The sequence below is a fragment of the Protopterus annectens genome, chromosome 13.part0 (genome assembly GCF_019279795.1).
Source record: "Protopterus annectens isolate FY-2018-M chromosome 13.part0, PAN1.0, whole genome shotgun sequence".
Taxonomy (NCBI): domain Eukaryota; kingdom Metazoa; phylum Chordata; order Ceratodontiformes; family Protopteridae; genus Protopterus; species Protopterus annectens.
This window is the reverse complement of record NC_056747.1, coordinates 881,604,075-881,618,403: the sequence shown is the minus strand read 5'-3', so window position 1 is coordinate 881,618,403 and position 14,329 is coordinate 881,604,075. Positions and strand designations below refer to the sequence as shown.

At 37.2% G+C, this 14,329-nt stretch overlaps 1 protein-coding gene across 19 annotated transcripts in view; it reads right to left on the bottom strand.

Moving 5' to 3' along the window:
* The window catches only part of MSI2 (musashi RNA binding protein 2), a 2,403,248-nt gene that overhangs the window by 1,041,330 nt on the left and 1,347,589 nt on the right, over positions 1–14,329 (bottom strand). For all 19 annotated transcript variants that reach the window (XM_044054616.1, XM_044054614.1, XM_044054627.1 and 16 more), the window contains one exon: positions 14,066–14,114. In XM_044054616.1, the coding sequence (XP_043910551.1) occupies positions 14,066–14,114 (49 nt within the window). The remainder of the gene's footprint in view (positions 1–14,065; positions 14,115–14,329) is intronic.

The window sequence follows — 14,329 nt, the reverse complement described above, 5'->3', positions numbered from 1 at the left end:
ACATTTTTTCCAGTAAGCAGTAAAACAAAATATATGACCCAATAATAACAAAAATACCAATTTCAGAACATTTCAACCTAAAAGGCCACTCAAATTACTATCATTACAGTCCGTCAATATCCTCACCCCCCCACCAGCAGTTATAGCCACTTTATTAACAATATACTCCTCTTACTGTTATGAAGAAATGAACGGCATGTACTTTACTGGCAGCTTTTGATGAAATTATGTAAAGATCACTAGCATCATACCATAAGATCCAGGCATGTGTAGCACAGTTTAAATGGAAGAATATTTATTAAAGCATATGAAATATTAGCAACCTGATAATATATGTTAAGTCAATATGCACAATCTCTGCAGAAGTAAAAATCATCTGAATAATTCCACATTAAAGAGATCTATTACTAATGCAGAGGTTGCTTTTGGCATATAACTCTGTATTTCAGTGCTTCATCTACAAATGCAGTGCTTGCTGCTCTTGAAGACTAAATTCCATATGCTGCATTAAACATTTGCATGCTGGTAATATTGCCATAACATTTCCTGAATAACAACAGGTATGTAGTTGCCAGGCATGCAGTCTAGAAGACCATTACGAAGTCTAGCCCAAATTCTCAACTGCTCCAAAGCACTGTCTAGTTAATTGACTTGCTCAGTGTCACACAGTAGGTAAATGAAGGTGGAAAGAGTCACAATTGCCACAGGATGCAGTTCATTAACATGTTAAGAGTTTCAGTCCTCTGAGCTAACTGCCAGAATAACCATTTAAACTAAATGCTGAAATTATTTACAATCAGACCTTGTAGAGAAGTCTGTATCACAGTAATGTTCAATAATAACTATGTAATGTATGCTGAAGGTCAGATAGTTCTGATCACCATTCCAAATAATGCAGACTGTATGACTTGACAGATGCCAACCCATCTGCAGTTGCTGGAGGGTGTAGAGATGGTAGTACAAAAATATACTAATAAAATGTAACATGTTTAGACTATATCACACAATCTTAGTACATTAATGACCAAATATTTGTCCAAACAGGTGAACAGAAAGGTAACAAGCATAAAAAATTGCCAGTTTTTTTCTTTGTTTTGGAAAGTGTACTACTGGATTTAAGGGTAGGGGATTGGCATGCCAAGTTTGAAGCCAGGGAGTTTCACTGGCACACTGAACTGAATGCCTCTAGTCCCTTGGGCATAAATAAGATTTCAATACAAAAAAGATTTCAATTTCAAAATGTAATTTTTAAAAGGACTACATTATACATTTTTTTACTCTTTTTTTTATTACATTTGTGTGTGTGGTAATTTTTGATGTGCGATAATTTAACATGTTTTAACTGATTTTTTTTTTAAATTGTATTATAATGTATTTATATGTTGTGTGGTTTGAAAGAAAATGTTTTTGCTTTCAAGTAATTAACTTTTGGCCACATGGTGGCAGTGGACAAGTTTAAAAAAAAGGAAATGGTGCATAAATGTTTAATCTAATAAAGTTCTTGTTTTATATTTGGAATGAAAATGCTCATTAAATTGGAGTCATTGTCATGGCTTTACCTCTCTAGGCTGGCAATTTTTTTTGATCAGGCATCTTAAATAACTATTTAATTCTTTAGTGGAATGAAAAAAAAAAACAAATATAAATGCTGCAGCAGCTTTTGTTCAACAACCCACAAATCATACAAAAATCAAAAATATTACTGCATACAACATATTCTTTTGGGGGCGGCTTACATGCTTGCAAGACACCTACATCTCATTTTTGACCTCCCTATGTCTTCTTTGTCATCAAGAATAGCTATCCCTTCTGACCTACCTGAATGGCTGATAATTAGGAATTGTTGCAGCATACACTGCCAAAGTCAATGAATCAGGCCCCTGCCGGCCATATTATACCGTACCAATATTCCATTACTTGGATGACTTTCTCCAATTACCTTAAAAACTGTTCAAACCTATAAGTGTACATACTATCTTCTTCCTTTCTTTTACAATTATCATACAGCTTTGGATTTCATTTAAAAAAAAAAACACTGACAACCATTTTCTGGGGGCATCAAAGGTGTACTATAGCAAGCAGCTCTTCAACAGTTCATAGCCTTACTCAAATTGTTCTAGCTCAAACACAGTGCATTTCACAAGTGTGGGCAAAAACAAGCTAAATTAAAATGTATTCATAGTTAAAATATTAACTTTAAACTCAGACATCATGCTGTCAAGTTATTCACAGCTAAATAATAAACACACTGACAGCATTCAACAAAACAAGGAAGTAAGGATCATACCCCAATAATATGTCTCATATAATGTTCCTGTTTACTACAATAAGTTCATTTCCTTTACACCATAACTACTCTGGTTCATAGGTAGTTAGTTACAGACTTGCAGTCCAGACAACCATTGAGGAGCCTAAGCCAAACTTCCAGATGCCCCACAGCACTGTTTGGTTAAGTGACTTGCTCAAGACCACAGAGTAGGCAAATGAGGAACGGACGGGACTCGAACCCTACATCACACACTACAAATAACTGAAACTAAAAATAATAGACTTAACTCTCAGTTTTAACTGTCAGATTAATGTAAAAAGGGAGGTGAAGGATTCAGTTTGTACCCTCAGATAAGGAAGATGTGAGCAAGACATTAACTGAATTAAAAATCTTTGTAAGGAAGTTAAATTTAAAATTTTTAAATAAGGACAAAATAGAGGTAGACACTTTTAGGGAATTGAATCATATAACAAAAAATAAAAGTTGTTACAATCCTCCCTTACTTCCTATTTTACACTCTTTTGAGAATGTATGTTCACAGGAAATTTATAGGGTACTAAACGAATATAAATGTAGAGTATTTAACCTGTCTAAGAATCAGAAAATATTGTTAGATAAACTAAGGGATGATGACAACCTAAGATATATGAAACCACATAAAGGTGGGGGTATTGCCATAGTAAATACAGTGGATTACCACAACAAAATTACTTGTATGTTGAATGACCAACAGAAATATGAACTTGCTTCAAGGAATGAAATTAACCTTTCTTATAGGAAAATTAAAATAATGTTGGAGGATTCGTTATACCAGGGGGCTATTAATGAAGAGGTTTTTAACTTTTTAAATGTTGACCACCCTACAGTTCGAATAGCCTTCGGTATTCCCAAAACACATAAAGACTTGTTTGATCCCCCTTACAGACTTATTATTTCTGGGCATAACAGTATTACTTACCCCCTAGGCATTTTTATTGATAGGATAGTTAGACCTGCTTTAGCTCCCATTGATTACATTCTGATTGACTCTTGGGATTTTTTAAGGCAAATTAAAAGTGACTTTTATGATGAAGATGTATGTTTTTCCACCATGGATGTAGTAGATCTTTTTACCTCTATACCACACGATGAAGGTTTACAAATGTTTCAAGATGTTTTACTAACTAAAAGTAACTTAACCGGTGGAATGATCAACTTTATAATGGAACTCATGGAGTTAATTTTGAAAAATAACTTTTTTAGCTTTGGTGGTGAATTCTTTAGACAGGTCAAAGGTGTGGCAATGGGCAATAGTTGTGCGCCCATTTTTGCCAACTTAGTTATGTATCGATGGGAATCTTACTTTTTTTTTAACACCTTTTTAAAGGAGGAGTAGCTGCTTTACCTAAGATTTTTATATGACGTCTTTATTTTATGGAAAAAAGGGGGATCACATGAGAGACTACTTGATTATCTTAATGGGATATGTGAATATTTTAAATGTACAGGTAACACTAGTGACAATCAGATAAATTACCTGGATGTAACTTTAACTAAAGAATCCCATACTAATAGTTTTCAGTCTTGTATTTATAGAAAGCCCACTTTTTTGAATGATTATTTGGAATTTACAAGTAACCACCCTACATTCGTGAAAAGAAACATTGTTAAGGGACAAATTGTTAGAGTTACTAGAATGTGTTCCAACCTTCCATTGGTAGAAGCTGAAACCCAATTATTACTTGACATGTTTTTAGCGAGAGGTTACCCCTTTGACCTTGTTTCCCAGATTCGGGAACAGGTTATTAAAGAATGGGGTTTTAGATACAAACCTTTATTAGGGGTGACTGTAGACACAGTTTCTCAAACACAGGAAACCCAAAATAATTTTTCCCAAGCAATGGTATTAACATATGGTGAAACCTCTGGTTACGTTAAGAATATTATTAAAAACAACTGGACTATGTTAAAAGGAAATAGAGATTTACTAAATATTTTAGGAGACCAACCTTTGTTTACTTACAGGATTAACAACAATTTAAAATTTTTACTTGAAAATCCACATTTAAATAGTAAAAGAAAATTGAAAGGAACCACAAAATGTGGTACATGTGACTACTGTAGATATATTTTTGACACCCCTAAGTTACATCTAGGACCTTACAAGATAGAGGTTACCTTTGCTACAGGTACATGTACAACAACCGGTGTGGTTTACTTGGCTATATGTATAGACTGTGGTCATTTCTATGTGGTCAAGGCAGAGAGAAGATTGAGCAGAAGAATTTATGAACATTGTTACAGCATTTTTAAAAAAGATGAAAAAAATGCACTTTTTAAACATATTCACATAAATCCCACTCACTCTTTTAAATTTGCTATTTTAGTGGTAGTTGGAAAGAATTTTAGAGGTGGTGACTGGACTAACAGTTTATTAAGGACAGAAGTTAGGTGGCAACATAAACTTAATGCTACTGAACTCCCTGGTATAAACGAACATATTAGCAATAAACCTGAACTAAAGTTCAGGGCATTAAAACTTTGATAGCATATTTTACCTTTCTATCTTTGTACTCACCTGTATGTTTTACATTTTATTTCTTAAAAGTCCTTTTAATATGTTTTTAAATGAGATAAGGGGTTGACTACTTATGCTTTTTAAATTTGAGTGTTGTTAATTCAAGCACTGTCACTTTATTTTTTCAAATAGAACACCAATTATTGATTAATTGGATGAATTTGGTATAAAAGTCTGTCTGCAACTGATGCTGAACTGTTCTGATGAAGTTTTGATTCCGAAAGTGCTTGACGACTTATTCACTACTTGTGGTTTTATGTCCTTTGGAATATTTCAAATAAACTGTCACCGTGGGTTGTAGAACATCGGCTGCGGAGTGGTATTTTTGGTTTATTAAGGATTCAAACCATGCACTCTTGTCACAGAAAATGGCAGCATTAAGCCACTACACTAATTCATAAGTTACAAGTAGAATACTGCTATGCAGGAACCAAATATTAAAACAGCCAAACACAGAGATATGACCATCAATTACATATTGCTTAAAGTCAGACAGTAGGTAAATGAAGGTGAAAGAGTCCACACCCTCTACTTTTGACTACAAGAAGCAGTACATTAATATTGCACAGAACTCTAATGACTGGCATTATTGACTGACTGTAAAGCTCACTGACATTTAACTTTTGGGGATTTATCAAAGAAATGAACAGTGTGTGAACGTCTCTGGCAGTTAGTAGATGAATAAGGCTCTAACCTCCTAATAAGCTGCTTCTTGTAGTCAAGGACGCCGGGTTTGATTCCTTCTACCTCCATATGCCACTTAACTCTATTTGTGCATTGTGAGACTCTGAGCAAGTCATTTAACCAGACAGTGTGCCTGATGGTATAAATAATATAAATCTGAAATGCCTTACTCACTATACTATACCAAACAAAATTACAGATTATGTTTTAATTCTTTACTTTTGGCTCTATACCAACAAAAATAAAAATACAGATTGTGTTTTACTTCTTAAATAGAAGTAATTTGCATCCCTGTCCCTCAAAACAAAATTGGAAAAATGCAAGATACCAACAGAGAGAGAGAGAGAGAGAGAGAGAGACCCATCCTGATTCCTTGCTTAGACAACATGACAAAAGTAGTTTATTCTGAAGCACAATATCACAGCATGATACCACTGCAATATTTTAAAATCAGCACAGGAACTGTTAATATCTGTTACTGCCAATAAAAATGCACTATCCTTGTATTTTTTTTTTATTACAGATAAGGTTTTAGTTACAGCTGTACAATACAATGCAATGCAACAATATTATACTTGTAGGTACTAGGCTAATGTTTCAAACTGCTGAACCTAGCTGGTCACAGGAGAAAGACTAAGGTGTCCCTAACCATAAAAAACGATTGCCTTGTGTCACCTAGGAGTCAGTGTGCACAGCCAGTTGGCATGAGCACGTTCCAAAGGTGTGACTGCTGAAATCTGCATCAGGTGCACTGGTTTTTAATTTATAGGTGTACATAAGTGCTCAAGAACAAAGGAGCAAAAGCTGAAGGCAAAAAGGCTAATCGACAATCTGTACATACTGAGGGTTTATCCCCTACTTTAATAACGTCTGTCTCTCTTGTAAGACCTTCATAAAAAAGAGTTATAAGCAGTGTGAGGATAACGCGGGTATGAAATAACTCAATCTGCTAGAAATCAAATATCTGGATATTGTTGGAAATATCCAACTTATAAACACAGCATTCTAAAACAACCCTTTACTGATACATGGGAAAAAATGCCTTACCGACTGTAAAAATTTAAATCAAAATTTTTTTTTAATTATTGTGGTGATGATTGGCTGCATGCAACAATACACACTAAAGTGGTTTAAAAGCTGCAGTCATTTTGCAAAGCAAATAAAACCCCACTCATTTAGCGATAAGTAACTCTTCAAATGTACATACAAATGATGTAATGTCAGTCAGTGTAACTGTCCCAACATGTCCCATTCATAATGGCCATCTTGACCTTTTTAGATAGCTTATTTTAGTAATTAGCAACAACCCATGGAAGTTAACAGCTAACAGGGCCCCCATCCAGAAGAGAAGTGTGTCTCATCTACATTCTACTGAAACTGCTTCCTTCACCTGCATCAAACTGCAAACCTAAAGGTCCAACCAATCTGATATCCTATTGTTCTCAGTTACAAGCAGATTTGAAAATGTTTAAATACGACAGAAAAGTATGCCATGCTACAGTTTAGCAGATTTGCATAACACGCTAACATTTCAGAGTGATTCTCTAAGCAACACTTTTTAATGTATTATTTTGAAATGTTGACAATTGAATGGCTACAGATAATGATGATGTGTGCAATGTTTTGTCACCACACACTGTTTTCGGTCACATTTTTGCAGCATTAGAGTTGCATATTTTATGAATGATTTCCTCTGCGCTGTAACATTGTGTTTTTCTTCCATATTTTTCAAATGCTTTGTACCATTCCATACCTTCATGTAAATAATGTTATGTTATATAGACCTGGGAATGGGACTTTCACGTGACTTTTTTTGTCAGATTCCCAATTCCCACTGAGTGGAGCACAGGCACCGAACAGTTTTGCATCTTTATAATTTGCACTGGAGAAGGGGTCCAAAATGAACAACAACAACAACAGTACAGTAGATGCAGCATAAAAAGCCTTTGAAAACTGGTTGTACTCTCCAAATGTCCAGCTGAGGTACAATTCATATGAACAGAACTCTGCAATTCTTTGAAGCAATGTTTTTCTAAATTTTGCATATCTCAACTGCAAGATGAAGCACTGAAAAGAACATTTCTTTACTTCTACTACCAGGTATTTAGACTGCCACAGGGCTTGAATACATTCAAGTAAATACCCGGTCTGTTTTTAGGTCTGCCATGCCATTCACTGTATTGCATTTTATAATAATGCACTGCATAGCTTCGCTACAGAAAGCCTTCATTAAAACTGAGGTAGAGGTTCCCTGAGTTAGTGGAGGCCGTGGTGGCACAACGGTTAGCATTGTTGCCTCACAGCAAGAGGCTCTCCAGTTCGATTCTCAGCTGGTGCGCCTTCTGTGTGGAGTCTGCATGACTCCCCGCGGTCGAGTAAATTTAAAGATATGCAGGTAGGTGCGCGCATGTGTGGGTGTGTCTTCTTTGAAGGTTGGGCGCCGGGCTGGCAACTCGACACCGTAAAAATTCACTGCCAATGATTAGCGGACCTGATTTCTGCTGTGGCGACCCCAAACCGGGAAAAGCCGAAAGACCTAAAAGAGATTCCCTGAGTTAATTTAACATCAATTGTATTAGTGTGACATGAACTACATGTGAAATGTGCTGTTGCACTGGAGTAAAATAACATGTTTTGTACAACCTGTTGCTACCTAAACCTGGATAAAATTTCTAGGATAACACATGTGGTACTGTAAAAGGTTCTACACTCCTCAAAGTGCATGAAGAGGTAACTGTGTTACTACTGCACAGGTGTGCATGCAATACACATGCAGGCAACACCCATTTTCATAAAAATTAACTGTATACTTTGCTTATGGTATTATAATATATCTTATGTTACTGTACTCAAAGTCTGTGTCATTCCCAAAACAGCTTACTTTTTTAGTTTTATTTATTTATCCTTTGTTGACCAGGTTAGACCCACTAGGCTAGTTGCCTCTTTTCATGAGAGACTCAAGGTGGTACTCACACTACTATGAGAAATGTGGCCAGGGCATCAGGGAGCTTCCTGTACTCTTTCCAATGGGTACCATGGGATCTTCTACATCCAGATGAGCTACCATCATCTCAAGCAGATAGGACTTCTGTTTAAAATCTCGTCCAAAGGACACTACTCAGGGGTGGAGCACCCCCATCATATTCCACTGCAATGTCAGCAATCTGAAAATTAATCCAGTTACCAGCAGTGGTACTAGAACCCACATCCTTCTAGTCTCCATGACCAAAGGCATGTGTGCTACCTGTTGAGCTACTGACACTGCTGATTAAAGTATCTACGTGAGTATCAAAAGTAAATAAATATGTAAATAGTACATTCATGAAGATTACTGTATTAATGCAACAGTCATACATTCTAACACATTTAAATGTATCCAGTCTGCATAACACTAATGCCAGTACCATAATCCAGACTGTGGGAGTGTACACATTGCACTACCGATGTGCAGTACTATAATCCAGACTGTGGGAGTGTACACACTGCAATACCGACAGCAAAGTTGTACTGCTTTAATAATGTACGTTTCTACTAATATTTATCAAACAGTCTGCACAAAACCTACATGACAAATGAAGTGTAGCACAATACTATATACAGCACGTTATATGTAACTGATGGGGTACACAGTAAAGCACTGTGAATATAATAAAGGCAAAAGGGTTACTAGTGTACTGTTTAGTAAAATTCAATTTTCTAAAATGAAAGCATTACAGATCCTGGCAACGCCAGACCTGCAGAAAAATTACACAGCACTTACCAGGGTCAAATCAGTGGAAAAAAATGAAGCAAACCCTGTAAAATGAAGCAAACCCTGTAACAGTTAGGAACTGTACCAAAGCAAACTACATCCTGTTAAGTGATAGTTTGCCAAAATTAAATGCCCGTCCCAGCTCTGAGTTCACAGCAACCTATGTGGAACTGTTCAGAGACTCTGTACTGCCATATAAATGGTTATATATTGGCTGCTGTACCTTATTAGAAGCTTGCCCAAAACAAACTCTAAAAACACACGTTGATAGAATTCTAACTTTAATAAGATATGTAACAAAAGGAAAAAAGTCATGGCTAAAATCAAGAAGAGTAACTCCCAGACTGACAGGAGCTCTCTTATTAAACTAAACAGGAAACTAAGAGGACTAATGAAGTCCAACAAAGCTAGTCACGAGGTCAACATAGTGTCATAGGCTAAAGACAACAACAAGGCCTTCCACAGCTATGTCCAAAAACTTACAGGCAGCATACATCAGTGTGCCAAACTGGTGGTCAGTGCTGCTACCTTCACTGAGCACAGCTATATAGCGAATTTGCTGGCTGACAAATTCATCTCAAACTTCATCCCCACCCCTGCCTCCATCCATGAAATACCTACTAGCATAACCCACCCAACTACTAACAGGGAGCAGGACCTGGCAGAGGTTGCTAAGGCCAAAAACATAGCTTCAATGGGCTCCAACAACATCCCGGGATACCTCCTGAACAGCTTGAAACATGTCTTATCAGGACCACTTGAGTCACTCCTCAACTATAGCCTCAAACAGACTTTATACCATAAGAATAGAGGACTGCAATGGTTAGCCCACTTCACAAGAGTGGGCCATAAACTGACCCCAGAAATTACTAGTCTAATATGGAAGGCTGTGGAATGAATTATCATGAAAATGATCAACAAAGAAATAAACAACCTGGAACCTTTGGACACTGGCCCCGACCGAGTTTGGCTTTGTCAAGGCAAGGTCATGCCTACTAAACCTGGTGGACTTCTTTGAGAAGGTCACCACAGCAGTGGCCCCGACCGAGTTTGGCTTTGTCAAGGCAAGGTCATGCCTACTAAACCTAGTGGACTTCTTTGAGAAGGTCACCACGGCAGTGGCCCCGACCGAGTTTGGCTTTGTCAAGGCAAGGTCATGCCTACTAAACCTGGTGGACTTCTTTGAGAAGGTCACCATGGCAAAAGACAAGGAGATAATGGTATACACCTCCTACCTGGACCTGGCTACGGCTTTCAATACAATACTCAACTCAGGTATAGTTGACTAATTCATCAAACTAAGCATAAACCCCAACATAACTTGCTGGACTGCCAGCTGGCTCAGGACTGCTACTATTTGGCATCTACTTCTCAGAGGTAAAGGCTAATGTCAAGGCCCTCTGGCTGACCAAGTTCACAGATTACCAAGTTCACAGATTACTGCAAATGTGAGCTATCAAACATTTCCCCCATGTCACAAACATCTTATAAGAGGGTCTAACAAGACAAATGACTGGTGCCTAAGTTACAATAAAACTCAATGACAAGAAATGCATTATATGCCTTTTGGGAAAACTGCCATCCAGGCTAATTATTCCATCAATAAGACACCTCTAAGAGTTGGCCCACTAGTCAGGGATTTGGGAACATATGTATACAGTAATCTGGCCTTTGACCAACATGTGGCCAAGGTAGTAAGGAAAATCATTCTATGTTGCCCAACTTATAAATAAGGGCATAGCATCCAGGTCCAAGGAAGTCATAGTGCCACTTTATTCAGCCCATATCAGGCCAGTCATGGAGTACAATGTCCCCCTTCGGCATGTACCTGACCAGCCATATGCAACAGCTGGAATTGTCCACAAAGATTCCTTAACAAGAGAATCCAGGAATTAAACACATTGTCATATACAGATTGCCTTAAAGCCCTATATCTGTACTTGGTGTTCTACAGGTTACTGAGAGGTGATCTATGCCTGGCATGCAAGGCATCTTCAGATCCAGCACTGATGGACCTTTTGCACCATCCACAAAATGAACAGCATCAGAAACACTGGATCCAAGGATTTAAATTTTGCTTGTGACATAAATAATGCATGTTACTGAGCCAAACACGAGGATCCCAATGCTCTGGAACATGCTCCCCAACCATGTGAAGCAGTCTCACTTCCAAAGTCCATTCCAAACCCTATTTAAGCATAACCTTTACATATGGATGGGAAATTAGAAATTCACCCTAGGTCTGTCCCCAATGTCTCAGACAGACAGTAATCCCCAAAATAACACCCTCCCACACACACAAACACACATAACCACTAAAAACTTCCTAACATACCCCCGCCTAATAAACTCCCATGATACACAGGGACACAGTTGGGTTGGGTTGCACGGCTAGACTTATAAAGGCCCTGGTGGTTGTTAGCCTAGTACATACCTATGAACAAGGAGTCAACTGTCCATACTACTGATGGCATAAACTCATTTAGTGAGGCAGATGCCAGTTGGCCAGATATGGGGAAGAAGACTTGGCTGGATTGTCTTTTCTGGGGGTGGGGGGGGGAACATATTTCACATTACCAAAGTGCCTACCCCTAAAGGTGACTTGGAGAGTTACAGACACAAGAATACAATGCTTATTACAATGACCATTTGCAAGAATACATGTGATTGCAGAAGGCCATGAGCTTTGTCCAAAATGGTGTGTAGGGTGGAAAAGTGGGTGGGCAGTGGGAAAAAAAAACATCCGTCCACACAGTGCGCTATCTTATCTAGCTCTGACTCCTAGAGACAATGAATGATCAGCAGCAGCTCCTAAAGGTTCAGTAGACCAAAACATCAATTTACGTTTGTAACTCCCACATCTGCTGTGTTACTTTACTCCTCACAGTACCCTGACACAGTTTGTGCCACAATACATCTATCATTATTTGCAGGGATTACTACACTGAATTATTACAACTAATTCTAAAATTAATTCTAATAGCATCACACTTTTTAAAATGCACATTTTAAAACAAACATTACTTTATTTTTATGTTTGAAGAGTATGTTCACATTCACTGAAGTTCCATTTTTTTTTTTTAGAAAATACATTAATGTCTTGTCGATGCCCAATAACCAATCAAAGTGGCCCTGTATCACACTGTACCTTTATATGGCCGTTTTATAGCAAAGCCATAGTTAAATACTGCTGTTTTATTTGTTCATATAAGTCAATCTCCAAACAGCAGTAGATGTATTGTGCAGTGAAATGCAATACAACTGCTTTTTAATATCCAACTGATAACTATGCACAACTGGAATATTCCTGTGTGTCAGCATTACATTTCAGCAAGAAATGTGCTACAGCATACCTTGTTTCTACGGAACAAGAAACTGACCACCCATACTACCACATCAAAACTAATTTAGTGACCAAGTGCCAAACATAGGGGGCAGGCCCATCTGGCACATCTCCAAAAATCATCTACTGGGTTATACTGAATATCCATGTTACTTCCAATGTCTCCCAAAAGTCATCCATCAGTATAAATAATTTCACCACAACTGCAGAAAAAGTGCCACAAAGGTGCTATTCATGCCTATCTCAGATTCATATGTCTCCACATCTAACTGTATATTTAGAAGGGGAGTTAGGAATGAAGCTGCAGTAAGGGCAGTAAGGTACCACTGTTAATGCTACTGGACACTGCCATTTACAGCAGGGTGAATATGTAGGGTGTCCAGATGGCACAGCTGCTGTGATCAGGTGAGTGGGTGACGCATCTAATGTTCCAGTTTCCTACTTTCAAATATTCAGTGTTTTTGTTATTCAAACCCTCAAATTACTGCAGAATAATGCTTTTGCAAATATACTGTGAACATAACACAAATACGCAAAATACAAACATGCGTGCATCTATGTTTTTTTTTTTTTTTTCAAACAAGTCCCCTAAGATGGCAGTGGATGGTTTCGAAGCAGTAAAAGAATTCCAAAATGAAAGTATGGAACATGCAAAGGTGACAACGTCATGAGCACAGTCAGAGGCACACCATGGTATACGCCTTTCAAAAATAATTCATTAATTTCCTGAAATGAGACTTGTAAAAACAAGTGGCATATTTATCATGGTTAATGGTTATTTAATATGTTTAATGCCTTTTTTCTCACAATGCCTACAGCTGTATGGGTTTTTGTTTAAGTCTAACATATTTTAACCACCAGCATCACAAACAGCAGTTTGCAAATTATCCACAGAGCACCATGAAAAACATCTCCTTTTAGTTTTATTTCTTTTTTTCACCACATGCAAATGAGAAAATGATTTTTGTTCTTAGCAAAGAAAAGAGGTCAGCTGTCTGTTTAAAATGTCTCTATTTTCTGAGAAAAAAAAAAACTTGAGCGCACATCACTAAAGCTTAAGATATCATAACTATGTGAACTTGAGGGCATTGTTTTCTCAGTTACTGAAATTGACGGCAGGAAGACAGTTAATCTTCTTACAGCATTGTACTATAACATCCTGAACTCTTCCCCACCTGTTCATGACTCCAGAAATCTTTCAGTTGTCACAGTCTATAACAGCATAAGAAAATAAATGGATGTTACACCTGTAGTATGAAGCCAGAAAAAAATAACTCTGAATATGTTTTTTTCTAGGTAGTTTACAAACATTTTATTTATAACTGCAAATTCTTCCTTCTTCTTTTGTTGGTGCATTACATGTACCTCAAGTATAACTCCAAAATAACACTACTGTTTATATACATGTAATATACGTATGCATGAGAGAAACCCAACTATAAAAAATATCTTTACTCTTACCTCTATGCCTGTTTGTTGTTTTGTCAAACATAAGCATGGCATCTTCTACCTGCAATATACAAAGAGAAAAGTTGTAAACAAAGAGTTCTGGTTTAGAAAAGCTGCATAATAAAGGTACATTTCATTGAAAAATGCACACCACTTCAGCATCCAACCAACATACGGATATAAAATACACAGTTAGGACAGGAGAACAAAGATTCATTACATTTTAAAAATCTGCTTACTTACCTTTATTTTATGCACATACCCAGCCCCCACCAT